General features: G+C 61.0%; 1 protein-coding gene and 1 long non-coding RNA gene across 11 annotated transcripts; one reads left to right on the top strand and one right to left on the bottom strand.

Moving 5' to 3' along the window:
- Window positions 1-891: 891 nt before the first annotated feature.
- CDC42BPG (CDC42 binding protein kinase gamma) lies at window positions 892-19,384 on the bottom strand. 9 transcript variants are annotated; one of them, XM_055415601.2, is made up of 37 exons: window positions 19,109-19,384; window positions 16,419-16,510; window positions 16,247-16,330; window positions 15,812-15,907; window positions 15,236-15,384; window positions 14,645-14,738; window positions 14,219-14,419; window positions 13,846-14,094; window positions 13,410-13,489; window positions 12,513-12,610; window positions 12,345-12,425; window positions 11,956-12,047; window positions 11,676-11,855; window positions 11,161-11,256; window positions 10,902-11,026; window positions 10,752-10,824; window positions 10,441-10,547; window positions 10,240-10,354; window positions 9,875-10,023; window positions 9,687-9,775; window positions 9,332-9,384; window positions 9,163-9,243; window positions 9,002-9,061; window positions 8,604-8,709; window positions 8,192-8,325; window positions 7,964-8,103; window positions 7,782-7,863; window positions 6,916-7,132; window positions 5,980-6,042; window positions 5,260-5,859; window positions 4,151-4,248; window positions 3,843-3,927; window positions 3,598-3,736; window positions 3,372-3,492; window positions 3,122-3,245; window positions 2,915-3,000; window positions 892-2,091 (listed from the first exon to the last, which is right to left on the bottom strand). In XM_055415601.2, exons 1-37 carry the CDS (start codon window positions 19,266-19,268, stop codon window positions 2,035-2,037), a joined length of 4,656 nt encoding a protein of 1,551 aa, XP_055271576.2. In that variant the 5' UTR covers window positions 19,269-19,384; the 3' UTR covers window positions 892-2,034. The 9 variants fall into 9 exon arrangements, with proteins under 9 accessions (XP_055271576.2, XP_088688462.1, XP_055271577.2 ...); XM_088832336.1 differs by having other exon boundaries at window positions 3,616-3,736; XM_055415602.2 differs by having other exon boundaries at window positions 3,616-3,736; window positions 11,164-11,256.
- Window positions 19,385-21,667: 2,283 nt separating this feature from the next.
- Window positions 21,668-26,210, top strand: LOC129548800 (uncharacterized). Of its 2 annotated transcripts, XR_008684404.2 has the most exons (4): window positions 21,668-22,148; window positions 23,348-23,426; window positions 24,522-24,598; window positions 24,688-26,210. It is a non-coding gene; the product is annotated as an uncharacterized LOC129548800 (long non-coding RNA). The 2 variants fall into 2 exon arrangements; XR_016036410.1 differs by having other exon boundaries at window positions 21,668-23,426.
- Window positions 26,211-27,408: the final 1,198 nt, after the last annotated feature.

Raw genomic sequence — 27,408 nt, 5'->3', positions numbered from 1 at the left:
CTTTCCCTAGCTTTAGGGCCATCTACAAGCCTTAGGGCAAAGCCATCAGCTCCAGACCTGCCCTGATCCTGGTGCACAGGCTTTACCCTCCTGCCTCACCCAGCCCCGCCTCCAGGCCAGGGTCCTGCCCAGTCACGGACACCCCAACTCAGGACAAGGAGACCCCTCCTAGACATCCCCCGCTCCCCAGCAGCCTCACCTGGGTGGAAGAGCAGGCTGTGCCCTCCAGATCCACTTCCTACCCCTTGCCCCCACCTCCCGGTTCTATACCCTAAAGGCTGCCCTCAAGATTTGCAGAAACTGAGGTCTAGGGGCCTCTAGTTGCTGCTTGGGTTTGGACAAGAGGAAGCAGGAGATGGGAGGGAGGGAGTAGAGTGAAGTATAGGAATTAATTTCCTGGGCTGCCTTCCTGCTTGGCCACAGTCGAGTGCTTCCACCAAGAGCCGCAACTCCTGCTGGTAACACCTGCCTTTCCCTGCTCAGCTGACCTGGGGGTGATAACAGCTCCTCACTGCTGCCAGGGCTCAGGGCACCACTGCTCCTTGGTCGGTTCCCCTGATGCCGCCCACACTTTTGTAAACCACCCTGGGTCTTAGTTAAGGGATGCAGGATCTTTAACTACAGCATGTGGGATGTGGGATCTAGTTACCTGACCAGGGATCAAACCCAGGCCCCCTGCATTAGGAGTTCACAGTCATAGCCACAAGGCCACCAGGGAAGTCCCTGTCCCTTCACTTTTAAACTCTCATTTACCCCTCATGTGAACATCATCTGATTCGTGAAAACACAGAAAGACAACCTGGTCTTTAACTGTCCCTGATCCCCTCCCTCCTCCCTGATCCCTCTGTTTTCTGAACCCCAGGAAGACAGATCCAGGCGGGGAGGCCAGCAGCTTACAAAGCTGTTTTTATTGATTTCTTACTGCCTCACAGAGCGTCAGGGTTGAGCCCTCCTGGGCATATGGCATTTGAGAAGATAAATACTTATTCTGCCCCCTACTCAACCATAGGGGGACGTTTAATAAAAATAGTAATATAATAAAATAATAATGACTGTGATCAATAATAAAATGCTCCTATGATCCCCTAATACACAGGTGGTTGAAGCTTTGAGAAAAAGGACCCGTCCCCTTCCTGGGAAGGGCCAGAGTGTGCCTGGAGACCCATAGGGTGCCCACCTCCCACCAAGTAGCCCTTATAAATACTCCCCATCCCATCCCTGGCTGGGAGTTTGCTTCCTCCTGGACGGATTAGATGACTGATGGATCCTAGCTGGCTCTTGGGGCCCCTTCCTCTTCCGGCCCCCACCGGCTCCCTGCAGAGAGAAGGGGCCTGGGCCTGTGCTCTCCCAGCTCCCACTCCCTCCAGCCCTCTCCTCTGGCCTCTCTCTTCTCCACTGCTCCTGCTTTATCCTTCTCTCCTTCTCCTTCTCCTCTGGCTGGCTCTCACCTCCTTCCGATCACTATCCTCTCCTCCTGCACTTTCTTTGCCTCTCGCACCACCTTCACCGACATCCTCTCTCCTTCTCTACCTTGGCCTCTGGATCAGAGTATGTCTTTCCTATCCTTCCCCTGAGTGGAGACTGGGATATGCCCCGACTTGGCCTTGCTGGGCATTAGTCCACAGCCAAGACCCCGGCTTGCTCCCAGGGGTCCAGCCTTTCTCTGTCCCTCATCCGGACTCTCATAGGCCTCCTGGGGCTTGGCCCTGGAGATGAGAACTTTGGCACAATCACCCCTGGACAATGGGGCAGAGGGGCCCCCAGAACAGGAAGGGGCCATCCTATTCCTTGTGGCTAGCACAGGCTGAGGTTGTGAGCAGCGGGAAGGGCAGGATGCGGGCTGGGAGTCAGACCCCCACCCCTATCCCGCCTGCAGGGGCCTGGAAACCCAGGCCACAGCTGCCCAGCCCAGACCCTCCCTGAGTCCAATTTCCACATGTCCCGGACCAGCCGGAGTTTGGCATTCCTCAAGCTCTCTGCTCCCTCATGTCTCTCTGGGTCCTGGGATTGGGAGTTGGGCCCTGCCAGAGGACATCAAGGGGAGCTCTCAGATTCAGGGGCTGGGGGGAGGCTCCGGGGTCGTTCTGAGACCTGGAGGGGGAAAGAAACGGAAGTCAGGGTTGAAAGAGGAAGGCAGGACTCCTCTCACTAGATCAGCACCTCAGAGGCTTTCCCAGGACCCATCCATTCGTTTGCACATTCTACATTCAATTAACAAATAGGCTTTACTCCAGGCAGAAGACAAACTTGACCCTCGCGATCAAAACTAGAGCACAGCAGGATGGACAAGGACAGGGTGGAGGGAGGAGGGTGCCGGAGGTGGCACTGGCCCCAGGGAGGCAGTGACCACCTGACCAGGCAGCCAAGTGGTCTTTGGAGAAGGTGATATCGGCGCAGAGCCTTGAGCATGGCCTGAGTCTTAAGGTGGAGGACCAGAAAGGGCATTCCAAGAGGGGCAGGGGGGTTGGGGCTGGAGGGTGAGGGGATGACTTCCCAAATCCTTAGATCTTCCGGGTCCCCAGCCAGAGGGGACTGCTCCCTCCTCTGACCTCTTGCCCACAGGCTGGGCCTGTGCTCAGAATTCCAAGAACTCCCCTTCTGTGGTGCTCCTTTGTGCCAAGCACCGTGCTCGGGTGTCTTCACCTCACACAGGTCTCATAACGGTAACCTCATTTTACAGGTGAGACAAGCTCAGGGAAGCTGGGCATGTCACCTGGGGCCACACTGCTGAGACAGTCAGAGCCGAGACAGGCCGAGGCTGATCTGCTTCCAGGCAAGTGAGCCCCACTAAGGGGTTAGACAGGGGGAGTCAGCATCTCTTAGCATCCAAGGCAGGTGGAGGCTCAGCTTGTTCTCTGGCCTCAGGTCCCAGCACGAGACAGAAGGGTCTGACTCTGAGCGGGGGGTGGCTCACCTGTATCAGGGAGACTGCAGGGCTCAGAGATCCCTGGGGGCAGGAGACAGACTCGCTGGACAGAGATGTCCAAGGCTTCCTCTTCACTGCTCCAGGAGCAGTATGAGTGAGGGGACGAAAATCCAGGGTCAGATTTGAAGCGTCCAAAGGGGGTGGAAACATGGGGGAGGGACGCAGAGGTAGTGGAGGCGGTGAGGCTGTCCTTACTGGGGTCTGCGTCTTTAGCGAGGCCGTCACTGCCCATGGAGGCTGGGCGCCGTGAGGCCTCGGAGAAGCTGTGGGGCCGTTGCGGGCCAGAGCCGCGGGCACCTCGTCCCTTCTCTTCCGCAGCCTGTTAGGGGACAGCGCAAAGGGCTGGGACCAGGTCACACGAACTGCACATGGCCCGGACGTACGGAGGTCTGGGGACCCAGGTAAGGAGAGGCTGGTGATCGGCTCCAGAGGACTCATAACTCACCACCGGGGCCAGGTCCCTGGCGCTGGGTCTCCCGTCTGCAGGGCCCACGTGCACCAGGTGGTTGAAGTTGGTGGGCGTTGAGATGAGCTTGGAGCGCACGAAAGGGTCCTTCAGCATCTCCCTACAGGGGTAGGGGAAGGGAGCTGGGTGGCAACGGTAACGCCTCTCCAGGAAGGCGAGGCTTGGGTTCGCCCCGCCCCCAAAGCGGGAGACCCCGCCCATTCACCTCACGGCGCATGCGCACCTGCGCTGCTGCTGCAGCTGCTCCTCTGACACGCGGAAGAAGAAGCGGCGCTTGCTCTTGGTGCGGAAGAGCTGGCGCCGGCTGTTGTCCGTGAGGTTGGGGATGTCGAACTCGTCCTTCTCTGCCAGAGAAACAGAGAGCTGGGCGGTGCTCCCAAGGCCCCACGGCCCCAGTTAGCTGGTGCTCAGGGTCACAACCCCTTCCTCCCACCCCTACATTTCCCTCACCTGCCAGTGGGTTCCTGAGGTAGGTCAGGCGGACCTTCTCGGTACCAAAGAGGAACAGGGAGCCCTCTGGGTTCAGGGGTCGCACCTAAGGCAGCAGGCACAGAGGTCACACCATGTTATCCAACTGCACCCCAGTCCAGCCCCAAGGGCCTGGGCAGGCCTTTTAAAATTTTAATTTATTTCACTGCATTGGATCTAAGTTGCAGCATGTGGGATCTAGTTCCCTGACTAGGGATTGAACTCAGGCCTCTTGCATTGGGAGCGCAGAGTCTTGGCTACTGGACGATCAGGGAAGTCCCCGCACTCACCTTCTTGAGTGGCACGGTCTGGACCCATTCTGCTCTCCTCACATCAAACACATCGATGGCATTCTCGCTGAACACTGTCAGGTAGGGGGCCGCATAACCTGCATAAACAGGGTGGGACACTGCTGTGCAGTCCCAGGCAAGTCAGGGGCCTCTCTGGGCTGCATCCTAGGGCACACCCCGTGCACTGTCACAGCACTGTAACTTCCACACCCCACCAAAGGTCCCGGAGACTCCCTGGGCTGCCCCACCCAGCTCCACAGCAAGTCAGAGATAACGAACAGGGAGCACTCACTCTAAGCCACTCTAACCATGTTGCATATTTTTCCTCCTTTAATTCTCAAACAACTCTAGGCAGGTAATGTTATCGTCCCTAACTTACAGATGACGGAAACCCCAGTGCTAAGTCTCACTTTGTGGTGAGTGAGAGCTGGGAACTGGCCCCGGGCAGTCTGGATCCAACGCCTACACACCGAGTGTCTGTGCTACACCCAACCCGCAGGCCCCACCCCAGAAGGGCGACTGTGAAAGGAGCATTGTCCCTCTCTTCCAGCCTGTAGCCCAACACATCAGCTACCTGTGAACATTTGAGGCTCCCCTGCTGCCCTGTTCACTCATTCATTCCTCCAAACATTATAGCCCCTGGGGGGTGCTTGCCTGGGCTGTGTGCTGGATGTGACCCCCCATGCACCAAACCAGTCATTGTAATAAGAAGGTGCTGAGAGGCAGGGCAGAGATCTGAACGGAGGTGGGGGAGCAGAAAGGAGCAACGGACCAATGGTGGTGGGGGGAGTGTAAAGCGGTGACGATATTGCCAGCAATCATGGGGGTCATTTATGGAGGGCCCACTAGCTCTAGACCCTGGGGCTGCACTTGCAAACTGAAGAGGCGGCCAGTTACAAATAGGACAGTAGTTCAGGCAGGGGAAGAGCTTGAATGAAAGCAAGGTCCCATGCAAGAGGAAGATGAAGGAAGATCCCATACAAGCCACCAAGGGTGTGTCAGGCAGGAGGACACATACTGGCCTCCAAATCCAAGCTCAGGAATTTGCACAGGACCCTGTCTTTCTCCGATACCAGGCCCCACTCAGCCTGGCCCTCCACAGGCCTCACCCCAGCCCGTGGGTGCTGCTGGCCACAGCAGTTCTTGCATGCGAGACTTGCGGCCGGCGCTGTCCACGTAGACCCCAGCGGCAGTGAAGAGCAGTAGGAACTCGCTAAGGCTGAGCTCCACGGCGCCCAGGGCCTCGCCCAGGCCCCCGCGGGACAGGGGCAGCTCCTCAGGCACAAGGCTGGCCCCCAGCGCTAAGGGCGCTGCCTCGTTGAGCAGCGGGTAGAGGGCAAAGGTGCCAGCCGCGCCCACGCACAGCCGATCGCCCAGCAGCCCCAGGCTCTGCACGGGTGCTGGTGCCTGCAGCTCACGGATGCGGCGCTGCCAGGGCCCCGGGCCTGGGCCCAGCTGGTAGCAGAGCACCTGGCGCTTGACCGCAACACAGAGCACGGGGGTGCGGGCCTGTAGGATGCGTCCGGCCGCCAGGGCCTGGCAGCCTCGAGACTCAGGGATCTTGGCGCCGGCTGCCTCCACGTTCTCCAGCTCTGCCAGGGCAAAGAGGCGCACGCTGGGGCCTCGGCCACACAGCGCGACCAGAAGGCCCGCAGCGGGGCTCACAGCCAGCCGCTGCACCCGCCGGCACTCGCCCACCTGGAAGATGTCTGTGGGGTTGGCGAGGGAGAGTGTCACCAGCAGGTGGGTGAGGGGCACCCGGGGCCCAGCCTCCTCTGTCCCTGGGGGCTGACCCCACCCACGCCCACCCTGGCCCGGCCAGTGGGTACCGTTACTGTGCAGATGGATCACAAACAGCCCTTCCTCAGTGCCCAGAGCAAGGCGTTCCTGGTCTGGTGAAGGGAGGGAGGGGGTCAGGGGTCAGAAGGCCCATCCAGAGGTGGGAGATTGGGCAGTCTGCCTGCCCCTGCCAAGGACTCAGAGAGGACAATCCCACCATCCCTGGACCCTTCTGTCCTCGAGTCCGGACTGGCTCTAGTGCGGAAGGGCCACGGCGGCCAGGAGTCAGGATGAGAGGCCTCTCCCACCCTGAGCTGTGGGATCTGGGGGTAAGTCACATCATCTCTCATAGCCTTGGTAAAACGAGGCTGATAATGGTACCTTTCTCACAGAGCTGTTGTGAGGCTGCAAAGAGATGCAGCATCGCAGGGTAAGCGTTAAGCTCACAGCCACCTCTGCTCAATAAATGCCCTTGTCCTCTGGCTCCAAGCTGATACAGGGGACTTGGAGGACGCGAGCCCTGTCTCCCGTGGCTCTGTCCTGAGTGATGGCAGGGAGAAGCCCCAGCCCCAGCTGCCAGGGGAGGCCAGGGAGCCTCCTCTCCTGTTCCCCAGTGGTCCGTTGCAAAGGCCCTGCTGTGCACCAGGCTCCCGGGTGAACGCAGCAGCCCCACAGTGGACAGTGTGAGGCTGCCCCGTCACCAGGCGGCTGCTAACAGCCTGGAGGGGAACCTCCTTTATCTTTTACTAAAAGCCTTGGCTCTTTACACTCACTCACGATTCTTAAGCAGAAAGGGAGGTGCAGAGAAATGGAGTGGCAGAAGCTAGACACCCCACCTCAGCCCAGGTCCCTCAGAACCATGCCCAGAGGAGTGGCGAGAAGGACATATGTGCAAGAGGGTCCACAGCCCTGGGCTGCAGGGACCGGGCAGTGACAGCAGCCCGAGTGACCGCGGCAGGCCGGCGCCCCCTCCGTGTGAGGCTCACCGACGATGGCGGCGCAGAGCGCGTGGGGCAGTAGCGGCAGCCCATTGTCGTAGGCCTCCTTGAGGGTGTACACAGGCCGGGGCCGGGGCCGCGTGTCCAGCAGCAGCCTCTGCAGCTCGCCCAGTACCTGCAGCCAGCGCTCCCGCTCGCCCTCGCTCTCCGCCAGCAGCAGCACGGTGCACGTGGCGGGCGGCACGGTCAGCTGGGAGGCCGTCACCTATGGGCGGAGTGGGGGGACCCAGGCTGGAGGACAGAGCGCCGGGAGCCAGTTCTCCTTCCTTCCGTCCCTCTGTCCATGGCTGAGGCCCTGGAGCACCAGGTGGGCCTGCCCACAGCTGTCTGGCAGCAGGTGATAAGCCAAGTGGGGTGGTCAGACAAGCACGGGGACAACTCCAGAGCCCTGGGACCAGTGCCACCGGGAGGGCAGGACGGGGCCTCGTGGGAACACAGGGTGGGGCCCGCTCACCCAGGCTAAGCGTGAGAGACGAACTCCCAGGGGAGGAGACGTTTCTGCTGGAGCCTGGGGGACGAGTGGAGTAACCAGGAGTGTTCAAGGTTGGGGAGGGGCAGGGAGCCAGCAGGGTCCGAAATGTGGGGCCGCAAGGCTACGGTTAGGAGCACCCTGAGGGCGATGGGGAGCCACGAAGGGTCCTAAATAAGGCCGGGCACAGCCAGCTTCATGTATGGGAAACTGTGCTGTGGAGTGAAGTGCAGCCACACAGACAGGAATGAAGGCTACTGTCACCATCCACGTGGAGGCAGGGGGACAGGATGAAGGGGGCATCCATGGTGATGGAGAAGAGCAGCTGGAGTGGGCCCAGCACAGAAGCAGACGGAGGTCTTGCCCATCCTGTCCCTGAACTCACCCTAAAGATGCGAGGCAGGTCCTTGGATTGGGCGTGGATAACATCAGGGGCCAGGACAGGGGTGGCTGAGAACTGGGGGTCCCTGGGAGGTTCACGGAGCAGGTCAGAGGTCTGCCGGCCCCAGCCGCCCCCTCGACGCACTCGCCCCGCACCCCTGCCCCAAACCATGGCCTGGCACCCACCTCAGATCCAGAGCCTGCAGGAGGGCCCCGCTGGCCGGGCTGAGCTTCGGGTCTGGGGCATCAAAGAGCAGCAGGCGTGAGTCGCTGAGGGCGGCAAACACTCGCTGCCAGCCCCGCCGGACACCCGAGGGCCGTGGCACCTGGGGGAAGGCAAGCAGGCACGGAGGTCCCACCGGCCCCAGCCGCCTGCCTGCCCGCCCGCTCTCCCCTCCCCCAGCGCCGGCTCACCGACAGGAAGCCCTCGTAGGCGGTGCCCGTGCCCGTTTCGGGGTGCACTCCCAGGGCCGTGTGGAGGAGGGCAGGGGGCACAGGGCAGGGGGGGGCCTGTGGGGCACAAGTCGGGTGACAGAAGTAGCCGCAAACTGTGGGGAAAGCAGGAGCCATGAGGCGGGCAGGGTCGGCTGGGGAGTGGGGACCCCAGGCAGCCCCAGCACAGCACCCCTCAGGCTGTCACGGCCCCAAGCCGTCGCCAGTTCCCAGTGAAGGGAGAAAAGAAAAAGAAAACTTAGCAGTAGGAAATGTTGACGGGGCTGGGGGGTGCACCTGATGCAGCAGGATGGGGGCCGCTTCCACTCCCCCCACCCAGGTGCTGTGGCTAGCGCAGGGGAGGCCAGTGAGCAGGCCGGGCTGAGGGTCTCACCGTCACAGCCCAGGCCCTGGCGGCCCAGGCCCAGCATCAGCGAGGTGCAGCGGAGACACTTAGTTGGGGATGGGAAGCTCCGGGGACGCAGCGTGTGTGAGCCGGGCTGGCAAGGGGGACAGGCCCATTACCCATGCCTGACCCTCACCCAAGGCCCCCGAGCCCCCCACCTCCCCCAGGCCACCCCGAGGTTCAGGCAAGACCACCGAATGAGCCAGGTGGCAGTGTGAACTCAGTGCTCCGAAGGGATCTGGCCGTACGCAAAACTCAGTGCCACCGTCACCATTCCCATTGTGGTCTGCCGGCATGGGGTGGGGGGTGGGGGGAAACCCCAAGCAGGACCTTGAAAACCTGGCAGAATGGCTTGGTGCCCCTGCCCCACCCCACTGGGCACTGACCTTTGCAGGGGGACTTTCTGCAGGGGGTGTGGTGGCAGCAGGCATCCTGGGGAACACAGCCTGCAGGGGAGCCGAGCACAGGGAGAGGGTGAGGTCCAGACCCCTACCCCCAGGGCCCAGCTCCCCCCCAACCCCGCCATGGGTCTCCTGCCTGTGCTCACCCCCAGCCGCAGGCTGCGGCGGCCCTCCGGCCTCAGCTCTGGCGCCTCTCCGGAGGTGCCCGCATCTTTGGCGGAATCCTTCTGGGGAATAGCACGGGGGGCAGAATCAAGGCCACTGCCTGTGTCCTTCCCGGGGGTCCTCCCCGGCCAGGCCCACACCCGTTCTTACCTCTGAGCTCCGGAAGGACAGGAAGGGAATCAGGGAGTTTGAAGGCTTGGTGTCTGCAAACAGAGGGCATGTGTCATGGGGACCAGGGAGCCCCTTCGCCCTTAACACTTGTTCCTTAGAAACCAGGGCCCAGGGCGGGAGCCTCAGTTTCCACCCCAGTAAATGGGGGAGAGACTGCAGGCGGGGAAGGAGGGGGTGTGGCATACAGCGGGGCTCAGTAAGCACTAGTTAACAGCAGGTTAGGCAGCAGTCTGCGACAGAGTCTTGTCTCCACAGCCCGGCCTGGCTGATCCCCCTGGGGACCTGGAGAGGAGGTCTTGCTCCGGGACATACAGGCGTGTGCACAGCTACTCACCCGCCGGCCCACGCGCCCGCAGCTCCTCCCGCAGTGCCGCCAGCTCCTGCTGCAAGGCCTGGTGCCGCTTCTCGGCCTCCTGCAGACGACTGGGGAGAACCGCGTGGGTGCTCGTCACAGGCCTGAGGACTGGCCACAGGCCTCCGCCTGCGTCCTGGGCCCCTCACCGTGCCGGCCCCTGCCCTCACCTCTCAGCCTGCAGCTGGGCCTCCTGTGCCTGCGTCAGCTGCTCCTGCAGGCCCTGCTTGGCCCGGATCTCGGCCTCCAGCGCTGATTGCAGCTCCAGCCTGGCTGACGCCTCCATCTTCTGCAGCCTCCGTGCCTTCCACTGGTGGTCCTGGTGGCCAGGGGGCATCAACGTGCAATGCTTCCAGGGCTGGGTTGCCGCCGAAGCTCCCCACCCCACCACACCACCTAGCCAGGCTCAAAGCCCTGTCTCTGCTGCGGGCCCGGTGGGAGCTTAGGCAAGTCCCTGATCTTCTGTGAGCTCAGTGTCCCTACCTGTGGAGTGCAGCTCCCGGCACCCCTCCCTCTGGTTGTCCCTGGGGCTCACCAGCGGCCGGGAAGGGAGAGTCTGGGTGCCCACATTCCGCAAGGACTCCAGCTCCTCGGCCATCTTGGTGGCCAGGGCCTGCAGGTAGCCTCTAGACACCTTCTCATCATTCACCCTGATCAGGAAGGGGGCTCAGGGTCAGAGGCTGTGCCCTCAGCGCTGCCCGGGCGCAGCCCCTGCCCCCAGGCCCTGGGCGCCCACCAGCTGAGGATGTCGGCAATCTGGGCCTCCCAGTTGCTCTCCGCCTCCCGCCGCTCACCTTCCAGCCTTTGCTTGCTCTGCTGTTCCCGCTCCAGCTCTTCCATGAGCTGGGAGGGAAGGAGATTCAAGAGACACAGACGAGCCATGTGGGAAGCGGGGATCAGCCCCCAGCCCTGAGCCTTCCCACGTGCAGCCTGGCTCACCCACCCCATCTGGCCCATGTCCCTGGCGGCTCTGCCCACCCGCCCAGCCGGCTCCCCGCCTGTCCTGCCACCTGTGGGTCCCTCCGAGCCTCCGTCTGCACTGCTCACCCGCTCCTGCTCCTGGCTCAGCCGCCAGTTCTCCTCCTGCAGCTGGCACAGCGCCTCCTCCTTGCCACTTGGCCTGTGGGGAGAAGGAGGACTCAGTGACCCTCTGGCTCAGGCCCCTGCCCTGTCCCCTACCCCGGCTGCCCAGCTCACCCCTGGCCGCGGGCCTGCTCCAGCTGTGCACGCAGTGCAGCCACCTCCTGCTTCAGCTGTGTCTCCTGGGGCCCGCCACCCTCAGGCAACCCTGTGCCGTTGGTCTCAGAGGCGGTGTGGATGGTCTAGAGACGTGGAGAGGGGTCAGGGCGGGGGTCCAAGACGCCATGACCTATCCTACCTCTGGGGCCTGGCCCTGATAGACCCTGAATGGGGTCAGGCTAAGAGAAATGCCACTGGGCAGAGGGTAAGGCCTCACCACCTTGACCTGGGGAGACGCCTTCTCCGGCCTTTGTTCCCGCTGTCTCTGGAGCTGAGTCACCTCTCGCTTCAGGGCGGCCACCTGAGCTTGCAGCTGGGATGGGGTGCAGAGTCAGCCAATGCTAACCCTGTCCACCCCAACTCTTTTTTTTTTTTTTTTGTGGCCATTCCCCACGGCATGTGGGATCTTAGTTCCCTGACCAGGGATTGCACCTGTGCCCCCTGCATTGGAAGCGTGGTCATAGGCACTGGACCACCAGAGAAGTCCCTGTCTGCCCTAATTCTTGCCCTCGCTCCAGATTCTCAGGCTTTGCTGGCCGCAGCAGGAGTGGAAATGGTGGACCCCTGCCCACCATCCCTGCTCCCTTGTTCAGGCCTCAGCCAGCCACAGTGGGCACGCAAGGCATTTGGTGTTCCAAGCACCTCAAACCAAGCTCCCCAGGCTTCCTCCCCCCATACCAGGCGTCATGAGGGCAGGGCGCTGTTGCTGTCCCCACCCATCCCATCACTCACTCCACTCTGGGCATCACGGGCTTCCTCCAGCTGGGAGGTCAGGGCTTGGGTCTGGTTGGCCATGGCCGCCTCTCTCTCCTGGGCCTCTTGCAGCTTCCAGAGCAGCTCCTCCTGCTGCCCCTTGGCCTCACGAAGCTCCCGCGCCTGTGCCTGCTGCCCTGCCCGAGCCTCGGCCAGCTCCTGGGGTCCGAGTGGGCGAGGGGAAAGCCAGCCAGAAGTCAGGGCATGGTCCTCCTTAGCACCCAGCCCCGGGCCACTCACCCACCTCACCACACCCCACCTGGAGGAGCTGGTCTCTCTCCTGCCGCAGGTCACTGTCCTGGCCTGGGCTGCCAGCCGGACACCCATCCGCCTTGCTGTCCCCCAGCGTCTCTGCCAGGAATTGTCACTGAGACCTGCACATACAGCCTCAGCCAGGAGCTCTACCTGCAGTGTCTCATGGAACCCTCACCCCAGCTTGGTTCGGGGCAGGGGGCAGGGGGTGGATCTCCTAGGCCCATTTTCTACACGCAGACTCAGAGAATTTAAGATACTTCCTTAAGATCACACAGCACGTACAGACCCAGGGACAGGACTGGAACCCAGGCTGGACTCAGGTGTGCTGGGAAACCAGCTCAGCCCCCAAGGTGAGGGGAGAGGGGAAGAGATGAGGTGCTGGCGGCGGGGTACCTGACAGCCTGTCCTGTAGAGTCTGGACTTCCTTCCGCAGCTGCTCCAGCTCCCGATGGTCCGAGGGGGTCTGCAGAGCCTCTGCAGTGTGGGGACACCCATAATGTTGAGGAGCTCGTCCCACGGCAGGGCAAAACCACCCTGCCCTGGCCCTGATGGCACCCATACCTTGGAGCTTCCGGCTCAGCTCCAGCTTCTCCTGCTCCAGAGAGCGGAGCTTCCGCTCCAGGGGAGCCAACTGCTCAGAGCTGCTCTCAGGGCCGGGACTGGGGAGAGCAGGGCAACACAAGTTGGCAGAGAACCACCCCCAGCCTCCTTTATCTTTCTGCATCGAACATTCATTCATCTAAGAAACGCCCACTGCACACCAGCTCTGTACCCGAGTCTGGGCTCTGGGCTGGGAAGAGAGACAGATGAGACCACACCTTGCCCTTAGGAGGCCCCAGGCAGGTACCATGGGTGGCGGCCAGGACAGTGGTTCCACAGCCCTGGCCCTTATTGTTTATGTGACCTTGAACAATAACCTAATGTATCAGGGTCTCAGTTTCCCCACAGGAAAAGGGAGGTGATGCTTGGGGCTCTTGCAAGGGCTGTCAAGAGGACTCAGTGGTATGGGCCCAGGACATAGGGAGCACTCCATGAATAAAGGTCAGAGGCATCTGCTTATACTTCACAGTTCCCACTCCCCCAGGGCCTCGCTGCAGTCTCAGGCCAGCCTTACAAGTGGACCTGGGCTGAGAGCATCTATCCATTTTACAGAGGTACAAAGTGAGGCTCATGGAGCAGTACTAGATCTCTGGCTCTCAGTCCACTACACACCCAGCCTGCCATGGAGGGTCCCATGAAGAACAAATACTGGGGCAGAACCCATAGGGGTCATGGCCTCACCAGGACCTTGAGGACATGAAGGGTTGTCCTACTGGGGACTCAGAGCACACTTCCCGAGCATCTGTTTCATGTGGATACATGTGGGCCATTCAGTCACTTTCCCAGGGTCCTGATGGGCTGCACTCCCTGTGTTCTCTCCAGGCCAGGCAGCCCTCCAGGTGTGTGAGGACTACTCACCTGCCTGAGGTGTAGGTGAATCCCACGAATGGCAGGTGGTGGCCTAAGAAGGTCCCGTGGGAGGGTGGCGGCAGGGTTCCCTGCAGAACGTGGGGAAGGAGAATCAGAGTAAGAAGTACAGCTCCAGGTGGAGGATTTGAGACCCAGGAGCCTCAAAAGACTACAACTCCCACAAGTCTTTGAGGTTCTGGCAGCACAGGTGCTGCTGGGAGTCTTATAGGATGTCTGGATGACAGGATGACACTTGTTGTCAAAGATCCTTCACTTGGCACAACCCACTTCAGTGCAGGTGAACCAGCCCAGGTGGACCGTAACTCCTATGGGCCTCCCATCCCCAGCCCAGCAACTGCTTTGGGGAACTCTGTGGGGCAGGGAAGGGTCCCGCAGCCACTGAGACTCCAGGCAGTTATCCTGCTGCTGTGTTCCCTCCACTCACTGGATGGTTGAGGGTGTCGTCATCCACATCGAAGTTGGAGGTGTCCATGGGTCCGCGCAGCTCGGGGATGTAGGGGGCACTGCTGGTCGCCAGCCTCTCCCAGTCCACGCCTTCAAAGAAGGGGTGGTTCCGGAAGTCGTCCAGCCCTCCGCGGCCCAGACGCTCCTCCTGGCGGCACAGCAGCTGGCGGATCAGGTCTTGCGCACTGGCTGGCACGTCTGGCACGTCTGGGGGGAACTGCAGGTGGTCCTGGGGTCCCGGGGGATGGGTGCAAGTGAGTGTCCGGAATCCTACCCCCACCCAGGGCATCTCCAACCTCACAGCCTCAGGAGTCCCAGGGCCCTCCCAGAATCCCAGGGCCTGGTGGCCAGACCTCGTGGTTCATGATCTTGCCATAAGTTTCCACCAGAGATTCAGCATAGAAGGGCGTCTCCCCGAAGAGCAGCTCGTAGGCACAGACCCCCAGGGACCACCAGTCACACTGTGGGCCGTAGTGGCCCTTGCCCTCCTCCATGGCCTGCAGGATCTCAGGGGAGATGTAGTCGGGTGTCCCCACTGCCACCGATGAGTCCACCTGTGGGTGGTGATATTGATGGCGCCACAAACACGGCCTCGCCTCTGGGCCCAGCTCCCCCATTCCCGAGGGCTGGGCTGGCCCAGTGCCGCCACCTAGGTCCTAGGCTTAGCCCTTCCTTCCCCTGGGAGTCTAATGCCGCTCGCACCAGGCCTGGTGCCTCCCGTTCCCCTGGGAGCTCTCCCAGCTCGGTGTCCTTTGTCCCACACGGGGCGGGGTTCTTACCATGCCACTGCTGTTGAGACGTAGGCAGGAGCCAAAGTCGGCCAGGCGGATGTGCCCGTTCATGTCCAGCAGGATATTGTCTGGCTTGACATCCCTGGGGGAGGGCAGGGAGAGTGATCTGTGAGTGTGGATATGCATTTAGGCACATACCTGGGTGTGTGAGTGCGTGCGAGTGCACACACCAATGTGTGTATGCTCACACTTTGTGTTCCTGCATGTGCTGGCGTGTGAAGAGGGGAAGGATGGTGGTCAGGCCTCCAGGCTCCCAAGAAGGAAGAAGGTGGTTAAGTTGGGGAGAGGGACCCTTGGAGGCAGCTGAGTGTGCCGTGGGGGACACAGGAGCCAGACTCCCCCAGTGTCACCCAGTGGCTGAGTCACCACGAGCCAGGTGCTTGCCAGTGCTAAGCCCTGACCTCCTCATCTATAAAATGGGATGATCGTAGCTCCCATGACACAATGCTTGGGGTGGGAAGAGTCACAGGTTCTCTGCATACGAAGCACCCAGCACAGGATTTGGCACATACGTGCTCAGCTGTCCTCAGAGCTGTCAACAGGGGCTGGCAAAGACAGCAGGGTCTTTGGGGGCCCCACCTGTGGACGTAGCCCAACTGATGCAGTGAGTGGATGGCCAGCACCATCTCAGCCAGGTAGAACTGGGCCAGCTCGGGCGGAAGGCGGTCTTCAAAGCGGCTCAGCAGAGTGAGGAGGTCCCCTCCAGCATAATAATCCATCACCAGGTACTAGACGGTGGTGGGTGGGGGGTAAGAATCAGATGGGGGGGCACCTGTTTCCCATGCACCTCACAGGGGTCCTGCAGGGCTCTGGAAAGGCAGGGCTGTGTCTCCCAGCAGCCCTGGGGCAGCCAGCTGTCAGCCAAGGCTCAGGCGAGAGGCTCTAGGCCTGAGCTGGTGGGGAGTGGAAGCTTCTTGGACCCAGGAGGAGGGGTCTCTCTCTCCTTGGACCAGGGCTCCTGGTCCCCAAAGGTCTTCTCCTTTGTCCCCCGGGATGGCATCACTGACTCAATGGACATGAGTCTGAGCAGACCCCGGGAGCTAGTGAAGGACGGGGAAGCCTGGCGTGCTACAGTCCATGGGGTCGCAAAGAGTTGAACACAGCTGACTGAGTGAACAACCCCCCCTCCCCCACCAGCTTTCTGAGCATCCTCACCAGATACTCCTCATCTTGAAAAGCATAATGCAGAGCAGTCACCCAGCGGCTGTCCCCCTTCACCAGAACATCCCGCTCCTCCCGGAAACAGGCCGTCTGTAACAGTTTGGGGAAACAGGGGGTGGGGGGTTGGGATCAGAGCCCAGGAACCCCACCTTGCCAGTTCAGGGGATGGAGGAAGACTCAGTAAGGCTAGGAACGAAGATCAAGGTCGCCTGTATTAGCCTGAGCCTCGGTGTTATCATAAAAAAATAGAACAACCCTCCTTTTACTAAGAAATGCGTCTTGTGCGGAAGGGATGGGAGGAACCCACGCTGCTGGGGGTGGATCCTCTGCCTATTTGGCAGCCATGCCCGGCCACTTCCCCTGCAGGTCTCAGAGGCCTGTAGACTCCCCTCTGCAGGGACCCCAAGTCGCCCCGGACCCAACACTGACCTCGGCCCGCTTCAGCATCTCCCACTTGTGCAGCATTTTCATGGCAAAAATCTGCCCACTGTCCCTCTGCCGCACCACAGCAACCTGAGGCCACAGAGAGCACTGGGGTCACGCCGGTCTGGGGGCAAACACCTTTCTCCTCCCCCCACCGACCCCAGGGCCATCTGCTCACCTCCCCGAAGGCCCCTCGGCCGATCACCTTCAAGATCTCAAAGTCATCTCTCTGCAGCCGCAGCTCTTTCACCTTTGCTACGAAGGGACTGACTGAAGGCACAGGGAGTGGGGCTCAGACAGCCAGTGTGGAGGGCCCCGGCTCCCTCTCGCCTGCCCTCCCACGAGGCCAGGGCAGGGATGACCTCCCCAGCGATGGCCTCTGGCCAAGGGGTTGACGGGAGCTGCAGCCCATTCAACCACGATCAGAAAGCATGGAAGGTGGGGTGCTGGCTCTGCTGACCACCTGGCTCCTGGACCTCCCTGAATCCATGGTTCCTAGGTGGCATCTGTCCCAGGGGCTGATGGGATTTGTAGTCCTCCCCTGCCTGGGGGCTGACCCTGGAGGGCCAGGTCACCCTGGAATGATGGGGATACCATTCCCACCCCCAGCCTGCAGTCCTTGGCCCCTGAGCAGGACCAGGCCAGAGCCTGTCTTGGGAAACTGGACTGGCAACATTCCTTGTCCCCAGAGAGGCTTCTATGCCACCAAGGAGCTGTGGGTCCCTCGTAGGCACAGAGGTACCTGGTGGAGTGAGGCCTGGGGCTGCCCTGGAGGGCAGGTAGGGCATGGTTCTGCGGGGCTCTGGGAGGGCAGGCTCTGTGCTCCCCGAGTGGGGCCTCCTTGGTCTGGAGGCACAGAGAGGTCTGCCCGGGTTCGCACAAAACTCAACAACGGGGCCAAGACACCTTTTCTGGCGCCCGATGCTGGCACCTGAGGGCGTGAGCACTCAGGATCTCCTCCAGGCCTGAGAAGCCCTATGACTCTGAGCCCTGCCTCCCTCTCTGGACGCGGCCCGTACCCGGCTAACCACCTCCTCCTTACCGCCCCGGACACTCCCCGAAAGGACATCTCCAGCCACTCCCTGGCCCTTCCCAGGCCTGGAGGAGCCCCATGCCTGGGGGAGGAAAATGGGGGCCTGGAGACTTAAGGAGGTGAGGGGAAGCAGCTGGGGTCAGGGGCGCTATAGTCTGGGCTCCCTGCCTCAGTTTCCCCCTGCCAGCAGGTACACTCCCTGCCAGCTGGGCAGGTCTGTGGGTGGGACAGAGAGCTGCTCCACAGGTTTATCAGGCAGAACCCCCGCAGCAGGGGTGGTGTGGAAACCTCATTACAGAAATAAATTGTCTCTTTCCTGGGTCTGTGTGGATAGCTGGGGAGGAGCAGCTGCAGGCATCCAAGGGGGAACCCGAGGTGGGGGCAGCTACCCCATCAACCAGACGGGAGCTGAAGCCTGGGGCCCAGAGCCAGGAGGACCCAGGCCCCCAGGACAGGCTGCCCAGTCCCCTTGCTGTGCTGCAGGGATGGGGGCTCTGGGCGGGAGAAGGGACAAGTTGAGGCAGGAGCAGAGTGAGTCACCGCCCTGCGAGTTACCTCAAGAGATGTCAACAGACAGGCCCCCACGCCGGGGTCCACGGCGGAGGTGCCAGAGGCGGGCAGGGAGGAGCACGTGGGCATCACGGGGGTGATGACAACACGGTCAGACACACACACACACAAGGTGCAGGAGTCCCATGGAGAGAGGCGGGCAGCAGAGCCAAGGGCCCTCCGACCTCCCTCAGCCTAGAGGAAGGCCTGGGGCACGTCTCACAGGCCCCCAACCGTGCCAGGCGGGCCTCGCGCCTGCCCAGAGCTCAGGCATACCAGGAATGCTAGTCGCCCACTGGGCAAACACTCACCTCACCCCACCCTCCAAGCCAGGCCCCTGTGGCCTCCCCCCATGGCCCCACCAGGTGTAACTAGAGAGCCCTGGGGGCTGGCGCTGGCTTCAGGGTCATCCGGGGCCAGCCACTCCTGGTGACTCAGGTGAGTCAACCCCAGGAAGGGTGCAGACCCACCTCCAGCCTGGCCCCCTTCCCCAGTCCTGGGGCACAGCCCTCTTGCCCACAAAGGGTCTGAGGCAAGTGCCTGTGCCCAGTCTCGGGGGGTCCTGTGTGTGGGTAAGTGGAAGTGTGTGTGTGTGTGTGTGTGGTGGGAGTGGGGGATGCTACGGAGCTGTGAGTGGACGTAGACGAGTGTGTATCAGAAACAGCGTGGGTGGGGTGGTTGGCAGGGCTCCCTGGGTCCCTCCAGGAGGTGAACGTGTGTCTCAGTGTGTCCGTGGAAGGTGGGAGCCAGAGAAAACGTATGTGTTCGTGGGTCACGTGCACACGGGTCTCCATGTGAGTGTGTTCACACGGGTGTCCATGTGAGTGTGTTCTCACGGGTCTCCATGTGAGTGTGTTCACACGGGTCTCCATGTGAGTGTGTTCACACGGGTCTCCATGTGAGTGTGTTCTCACGGGTCCTGAGGTGACTGAGCGTGTGTTGTGTACATGTCTGGAGTCTCTACCTGGCAGCAAGTTTCTGTGTCTGTGTGTGATGTGTGTGGGGCCCACGTGCCAGGTTCTGGGAGTGGGATTAAGTGTGTGGGTGAATCTGAATGGCGGTGAAGCATGCAGGTGAAGAAGAGGGCTGCGGGGTGGGGGTCCGGTGGCACGTATCGGGCCAATGCAGGTCCTCTGGGATGGGGTGGGGGAACCCGAGGGAGTGCGGCTCCTCGCAGGAGGGTCTGCGAGCAGGGAGCACGGAGGCAGAGGCTCCCTGCGCGGCGTCCCTATGTCCACCCCCCACCCACCCCCGTCCCCCACCACGGTCCCGCCCGGGCCACTCACCCCAGCTCAGGAACTGCGCCACATTGCGCTCCCGCCGCAGGGGGGCGCTGCTGAGCTCGTGGTGCAGCCCCAGCAGCAGATCCAGGAGGCCGTCGAGCCCCGGGCCGCCGCCGGCCTCGCCCCGCGCCAGCCGCTCCAGCGCGCGCAGCCGCCGCTCCATGGCTGCGGCCGGAGCCCCGAGCCCGGGCTAGAGTCGGGCCGCTCGCATGCCCGCCCGTCGGTCCGTCCGTCGATCAGTCCGCGGGTCGGTCCGCGAGTCCTCCCCCCACCCTCCCGCCCTCCCCGCTGTCACCGTCCTCCGCGGCCGCCCGCGCGCCCTCACCTGGACGCCGCTCCCACCCTCCGCCCCGCCCCCCGACGGACGGGCAGGTGCGCCCCGGCCAATGGGAGACGGGACTGGAGGTGAAGGTGGGAGGGCGGAGGCGCGCGGGGGCGGGGCCAGCTCCCGGCCAGGAAGTGGGGGGGCGGGCCCCGAAGAGTAACTCCTGGGCGGGGCGGAGCAAGGGGAGGGGTAGGGGCGGCGCGGGGGTGTCCCATCGCACCCCGGACGGGCCCCGGGTCCTCTCGCGGCCCCAGCCCCAGCCCCACCGGGGCCCTCGCCGGCGCCTGTCCTAGGCCGAGGATGCCCAGGGCACTGCAGCTCCCCTCGCCCCCTGGGGCAGGGGCAGCCTCTCCGGAGAGCCTGCCCTCTCAGCGAGGGGAGAGGGGCTGGGGACGCCTGCGGCCCCGAAGCCGGATGGGAGTTGTAGTCCGCTCCCTCCCTGGGATGCCGGCCTCTTGGCATACCCCCCCACCCCCCTGGCTAGTTTCTGATTTCATTTTGTTTGCATCGTTACGGCCGACCTGGGAGACGGGTAGGTGAGGCAAGGATGCGTCCACCCATTTGGCAGATGACGCACAGGCTTGGGAAGGACGAAGGTGAATTGAGGGACTGAGGGGTGAGGAAACCCCGAAGCTAGATCCTGGAGTGGGGCTGGCCTGCTAATATCACCATAGGCTAAAAAAGCTTGGGCGACCCGCCTGGAACGTGAGGACGAGGGCCAAGGAGAGGTCGAGGCTGGGCCGGAGGAGGTGGGAGAGTGTCGGGTCGGACTGTCCAGGGATATTTCTGACTTCTGCCCAGCTGTCTCCAGCTGGGCTGGGCTAGACGCCATGGGGACATGGGGCTGTCCAAGAGGAGAGATCAAGGGGTGGGGCATTTTAGTTGCTTCAGACAACAAATTCTTCCTTTAAAAGATCTCTTTGGAGATTTGCCTGCCTCCTCGGTTTGTCCGTGTTGAGCAGGGAGGCGCTCTGTGAAGTTCTGTGGAGCTGGACTAAACACTCCCGGTAGCACACAGGGGGCTCCCTTCACAGTCTCCCATTTGCTCTGCTCAGAGACCTGCCCTGGGGCAGGGCCAAGGTCTCTGCCTGTCTGTCTGTCTCTCCCAAGTCAGTCAGGTGGGGGAAAGGAAGCCAGGATTCAAACCCAAATCTGGGGATGCTGTCATTGCCTCTGTGTCTCCTGGGAGGGGGCAGGGGACAAGGATCGGAGGCCACGTTGAGCACTCCTGGCTCTCACCTGAGGCAGGCTGCTGCTGCTGCTGCTAAGTCGCTTCAGTGGCATCCGACTCTGTGCGACCCCATAGACGGCAGCCCACCAGGCTCCGCCATCCCTGGGATTCTCCAGGCAAGAACACTGGAGTGGGTTGCCATTTCCTTCTCCAATTAGTGAAAATGAAAAGTGAAAGTGAAGTCACTAGTAGCAACCCCATGGACTGTAGCCCACCAGGCTCCTCTGTCCATGGGATTTTCTAGGCAAGAGTACTGGAGTGGCTTGCCATTGCCTTCTCCGTAAGGCAGGCTGCTGCTGCTGCTGCTAAGTCGCTTCAGTTGTGTCTGACTCTGTGCGACCCCATAGACGGAAGCCTACCAGGCTCCTCCCTCCTTGGGATTCTCCAGGCAAGAATGCTGGAGTGGGTTGCCATTTCCTTCTCCAATGCATGAAAGTGAAAAGTGAAAGTGAATTCTCTCAGTAGTGTCTGACTCTTTGCGACCCCATGGATGGCAGCCTACCAGGCTCCTCCATCCAGGGGAGTGTCCAGGCAAGAGTACTGGAGTGGCTTGCCATTGCCTTCTCCGTGAGGCAGGCTAGGCTTCCTTAAAGGCCAGGGCCGGGGAAGGGCTCCCAGGAAGGGTTCTCACCCTCTGTAGCCACAGGGGGGAGCCAGAGACCAGAGGAGGGCCCGGTGCTCAGGACAGGACCAAGTTCCATTTCCTGGGGAGTAAGAGATGCTGGAGAAGAAAATGGCAAGCCACTCCAGTACTCTTGCCTGGAAAATCCCATGGATGGAGGAGTCTGGTGGGCTACAGTCCGTGGGGTCGCTAAGGGTCGGACACGACTGAGCGACCACTTTCACACATTGGAGAAGGAAATGGCAACCCACTCCAGTGTTCTTGCCTGGAGAATCCCAGGGACAGGGGAGCCTGGTGGGCTTCCATCTATGGGGTCACACAGAGTCGCCACGACTGAAGTGACTTAGCAGCAGCAGCAGCAGCAAGACATGATCCTGGGAAAGATTGAAGGCAGGAGAAGGGGACTATGGCATCACCAACTCAATGGATGTGAGTTTGAGTAAGCTCTGGGAGTTGGTGATGGACAGGAAAGCCTGGTGTGCTGCAGTCCATGGGGTCGCAAAGAGTCGGACATGACTGAGCGACTGAACTGACTGAAGACACAGGGCGAGGGTCCTGGGTGGAGGATGGGCTACTCCTCCTCTGACCCCTTTTGGACACCTTGATCCCCGCACCCCCACTATGGCCCCCAGGGGTCTGCACTCAAGGGCCAGCGTGAGGCCTCTGGGTCTAGCTCACTCCCTCTGTGACCTTTAGCCTCTCTGAAAGCCAAGTTCTCAAACAAGTCCATCCCCCAGCACTTCAGACTCCATCCCCACGGTACAGCAGAGGGGAAACCTGAGCCCCAGACAGCAAAAACTGAGTTCTGCTGGGGTCTTCGTGGGAGCAGAGCAGGGACGGGCACTGGGGACTCCCCGCCCATCAGGTACGTGATTCTGTTTGGCCCTGTATTCGCTCTTTTGTCTCATCCTTGTTTCAAGCTTCAGTTTCCTTGCCCATGAAACAGGGTCGGGTCTGACTCTGTCCATTCCTTTGCCGATGTAAGGCCAGAATGCCCCTCAGGACTTATTCTGTGTCTGAACACTCTTCTGGCCTCAACAAGCAGCCAGTCCTCCCTTGCTGTCAGAAACAGCTCTGGCATGTGGGCCCACTTTGCCCAGCAGATCTGTTCTCTGACCCTGTGTGTGGCAAGGACCCTGGACCAGCAGGTGGGTGCTCCACGGAGGAGGGAGTCTGAGCGGGAGACCTCTGCCGTCTCCGACACTCTGGTCACTGCCCCCTGCAGGGCCACTTGTTCCCCACATAACCTCTCTTCCCTCTGAGTGCCCTTGGCATCAGAGAGCTGGCACTAGCTCTCACTCAGCCCTGGGGCAGCAGACCTTGCATTCCTATGGTGCTTCTTAGCATTTCAAAGTGAATGTAGATCTGTTATCTTCACTAGGGCCCTGCCAGAAGGAGGGAGTTAGCAATGCTCTCCCTCAATAGCAGATTGCTACCTTGAGGAACTTACCTGGCGGTTCAGACGGTAAAGTGTCTGCCTGCAATGCAGGAGACCTGGGTTCAATCCCTGGGTCGGGAAGATCCCCTGGAGAAGGAAATGGCAACCCACTCCAGTACTCTTGCCTGGAAAATCCCAAGGATGGAGGAGCCCGGTAGGCTACAGTCCATGGGGTCGCAGAGTCGGACACACTGAGCGACTTCACTTTCACCTTGAGGCTAGGGAGGTGAGTGGCAGCTGGCGCTCCTTACCTGGGTTCCAGGCCTAGGCCAGTGCCTGGCAGCAGAAGGGCAGTGTGTGGCACTCAGACTCTGGGGACAGGGGACAGGAAAGGCCAGCCTGCACTGGACTTGATGCGTGTAGGCTTCTGAGAAGGGTCTTAGATGGTTAGAAAAGGGAACTGTCAGTTTAATGACCCAGGCCTGGCAGAAGGGACGGTTCGGATAAGGGAGGATGAAGACAGAGCCCAGTGCAAACGAGTGGCAGGGAACCCCGGTTTTCTGACCCCCACAGAGCATAGCCCTCTGGGTCTGGGAGGGGCCCAGACACAAGGCAGGCTCCCGGCTCACATCCGCACCAGGTTTTTAGGCCTCCTGACCCTGATCTGTGGCACCCTTTTCCCCAAGGCCAAGGTCCAGCTTGGTGACTGAGATGAACCTCTCCCAGCCCTGCCCCCAGAAGCGTCTCTCAGCAGATGCCCAGCAGGTAACTAGAATGGCAAGCTACCCCTGCCCTTGGCCGTGCTGGAAGTACAGCGCCCTCTCCAGGCCCAGGAGCCAGAGAACAAGGAGGGGCAGCCTTGGGATACTGTAGCCCTGCCTACTGTTGAGTGATTTCCGTCTGTCTGAGTCTCTGTGCACTACTACAGAGTGGCTCCAGCTCAGGTAAGGGCGGCCAGTGGTACTGGGAGCGCCCTCCAGTGGCGGCTGGAGTTTGTCTCTCTAGGACAAATGTGGTTGGAGGGTTGGGAGCTCATGTAGAGTTTCACAGCTGCTCAGAACTCTGGGTTTTACTTAAATGTGTGTATTCCTGGTGGTCCAGTGGTTAGGACTCCGGGCTTTCACTGCCGATGGCACAAGTTCAATCCCTGGTCGCGGAACTAAGATCCCACAAGCCTCCACGCATTCACCCCCAACACCCCCCTCGAAAAAATAGTGTGTTTGCTAGGGTGCCTTGGAGGGAGGGGCTGATGCAGACGGTGGGGTTGAGGGTCCCCAGTCCACAAGCGAGTCCTTGGCAGCCTCACAGGCCCACTCCCCGCCCACCCCAGCACAACAGGGGTGTATCCTTTGAAATGTCCACGCTCCAAATGGGTGGACATATGGTGATTTCATCATCCTGGCTTTTCTTCCAAAAACCTTCTCTGTGCCCCTCCTACACGCCATAGGGGCGCCCACGCCCCACAGCCACAGCAGCTGCAGCCCCATGTGGTTTTCTAATTATCAGTCCTTCTGGGCGCACAGGAAGCCAGGCCCAAGCCCCCTCGGCCACCACCCACTCTGGCCCTTGGACGCCATGGAGTCTGGAAGCTGCTTCAGGGAAGGGTGGGTCCTGCCTGCTTTGTTCTAGGAATTGGGTGGGGTGTTGGGCTCCTTGCACCCACTCCCACCCTCATCAGCCTCCCCGAGGTGCTCAGGAAAGGCAGCCACTCAAGTTAGGTATCCATGGGCCCTGCCTTTGGGAAGCAGGGGTCACTGTCTGCCTTCAGTGCCTGAAGAAACAGACTTGGGAGAGGAGAGAACAGATGAGCCCCAGCAAGTGGCAGAGCTGGGATTTGAACTCCTGCCTGTCTGCCCTAAGGTGCTGGATGGATGGGTGGGCTGCCTAATCCTCTCACAGTGTGGCCTTGGGCACATCCTCAGACCAGTCCCTGTGAGGTAAGAGGCGGGCACTGGGTGGGATTCATGGTTAATCTTTTTATTAAAGAACTGAAAAACTGTTTATTGTTCTCACATGGAACCTCCAGGTATAAGACAGCTGCTGTGTGGGGCCCCGAGGAGGAGGCAATGGGTGGACCCCTTCCTCTCCTGCGCCCTGGGATCTGAGGTACCATGTGGGCAGACTGCCCCAAACGTCTCTGACTCCAGGAGTGCTAGGAGGCAGCTGGAACCCTGACCTGACCCCAGTCCAGCCTCTGAAGAGGTAGCCTTTTACCCAGGACTCTGGCCAGGGAGGGAGCCAGGGAGGAGGCAAAGGGTGGGGGCTGGCCCTCCCCTGGAGGGTGGCCACACCTCAATCCACACTCATTGCCCTTCCTGAACCCCATCATGGCCGGGAGAGGGCTCCCCCACAAACTGTAAAACCCAAACCAAGGCATGAATTCCGGGGCTGCCCTCGGCCCCTGGTCAAGCCTCAGATGGGCATTCCCATGCTGGGACATGCAGGGGTGGAAGCCCCCAGGTGGCCGGAGGTGAAGGGGTGGAGCAGGCCGGACAGCACTTCTCACACTCAAGGAACAAGAGAACCTGTCAGTCCTGTTTTTTGTGCTCTAATAGCTTGGATGAGGCGGAGAAGGCTATGGGAACCCACTCCAGTACTCTTGCCTGGAGAATCCCAGAGACGGCAGAGCCTGGTGGGCTGCCGTCTATGGGGTCGCACAGAGGACACGACTGACGCGACTTAGCAGCAGCAGCAGCAGCAGCTTGGATGAGCATATCCGCCTCTCAAGTGACTAGAAACCAAGAGGCTGCCCCAAGCTTTCAGGATCCCAGGCCTGAGTGACAACATTTAATCTTCGAGGTGGGTTTCTCAAGCCTGCGTCTACTGCTGCAGGCTTTGGGGGATGCAGTGACCTGTCAGCTTTGCTTTTCCTCTTAAAAAAAAGTTATTTTCTATTAGAAACTCGGTGGCGTGCGTGCTCTTGGAGCTGGGCAGACCCGCCACACTTGCTCTTCAAGCTCTCCTGAAGCTCAGGTTCTTGGCTGTCAAATGCAGAGAATGTTGACCTTCCAGGTCAGGAGGATCAGGATCAACCCTCTGAGTGGAGCACTCAGCCTGGCCCTCAAAACCCACAGGCACCTGCTCACATCCTGCCTCTTGCCACAAATGTGCCTGGAGCGGATTCCACCCCAGTTGCACCTCAAATCCGCACTTCCTCGGCGTCAGCTCCAATTTGTCACCCTCCCCTCTGCGGGTACAAACAGTCCCCCGTCTGTGACGCTGGCTGGCTCCACCCTTTGTAGTTTTGTTGCTGGTGTTATCTGCTTGGTCTGCCCTCAAAGTACTGCCTTCCCTGTCTCTAAACCGCCCTGGGGCCAGCACAGAGCCCAGTGTTCTGTGTCTGCTTGCCCCCCTCCAGGTGCCCGTGGGCGCCCACCCGTCTGTCCAAGGCTAGGGCGGAGCCCAGGTTGGTGGTGTTATGGTGAAGGTCATGTGGGGGCACCTGCTCCCCCAACCCCTAGGGGTGGGGGAAGCCTAGCCCCCAGTCATCAGAGGCTCTCCCAACCTCTTCACCCCATCCTTCCCCCAAATAAACGATTCCTGCTCAGCCCCCACCGAGCACAAGCAAAGGGGCTGTTGGCCCCATTTGCAGGCCTGACCCTGCTGGGCTTGTCAGTCTGTCTCTGCTGGTATCTTGGCCCCCACCTCCTGGCTGTTCTGCCAGCATCCTGGCAGGCACTGTTGGGGGCAGGCCCTGGGAAGAGACATCTAAGAGCCAGAAGCCAGCTTCAGCACAGTTTAACTTTTTTTAATGCAAGAAAAAAAGTCGTGTCTTCAGTTGCTTTTTCTCTCCACGGGCAAGCGTGGTTAAGCCACTGAAACTTCAACAGTGAATTCCTGACGAGGCAGCCACCCCCATCCTCCTGATACTGTGTGGGGTGGGGGCCGAGGCCCACTACAGGTAACGAGGCCAGTTCCTGGGGACACGGACCCAGTGGAGGCCTGGAGAGCAGCACTGGGAGGGTGGGCCGGGTCAGAGGTCGGAGTGAAGGAGTCCCTGAGACCCCTGAGGGTGTGCCAGCGGGAAGCCTGCTGCCCTCACCACAGGGGCTCTGTGATCTCAGCCCTGGAGGCCAACCGCTGGCCCGCAGGAATGTCCATTGGCCCTGGTGGGCTCAGGTTTGTCGCTACTCAGCCTAGGGAGCGCCATTCTAAGGGTGTCCAAGTGGAGCCCTCCTCAGGAGGAAGGCAGGTGGGAGAGGGCAGGGGCTGGACCGTCCCTGATATCTGTCTGGCCGCCAAACCCGGGCTGGAGCGCTGAGCCACACTAGGTTCCTGAGGACCCACTGCCCACCAAAGTGGGGAAGAGAGGTGTGCCAGAATGTTCCAGGAAGTGAGAGGGTGAAGCAGGGAAGGCTGCCTCTGGGGTCTCCTGCAGGGTGTGCTCTGCACACAGCCCACCTCCCATGGCTCCTAAGTGGAGTGTGGGGAAGGAGACAAAACTCACAGCTTCTGAACAAGTGGCTGGCAAGTTACCAGAAATTTCAGTCAAATACAAAAGGGGTTACTTTATAGAAGAAAAACTAGCTTACGTATTTCTCTGGAAGACATTCTCCACGCCATGCCCCCGGCGCCCCTAGACTCCCCACAAAAAGGGCAGCTGGGCCTGGCTTCTGTGATGCCACATCAGGGGGATGCGGGAGCAAGGGCAGGGCCTGCGGACAGGGGCCTCGGGAAGGGAAGGAGGAAGGCACAGAACCAACTGAATCCGTGAGCAGCGGCAGAGGCTGGGCTGACGGGGAAGGGA

This window comes from Moschus berezovskii, chromosome 25 (assembly GCF_049115385.1).
Source record: "Moschus berezovskii isolate FMDL1 chromosome 25, NW_MosBer_1.0, whole genome shotgun sequence".
NCBI lineage: Eukaryota > Metazoa > Chordata > Mammalia > Artiodactyla > Moschidae > Moschus > Moschus berezovskii.
This window is presented reverse-complemented; position numbering and strand designations above follow the sequence as displayed.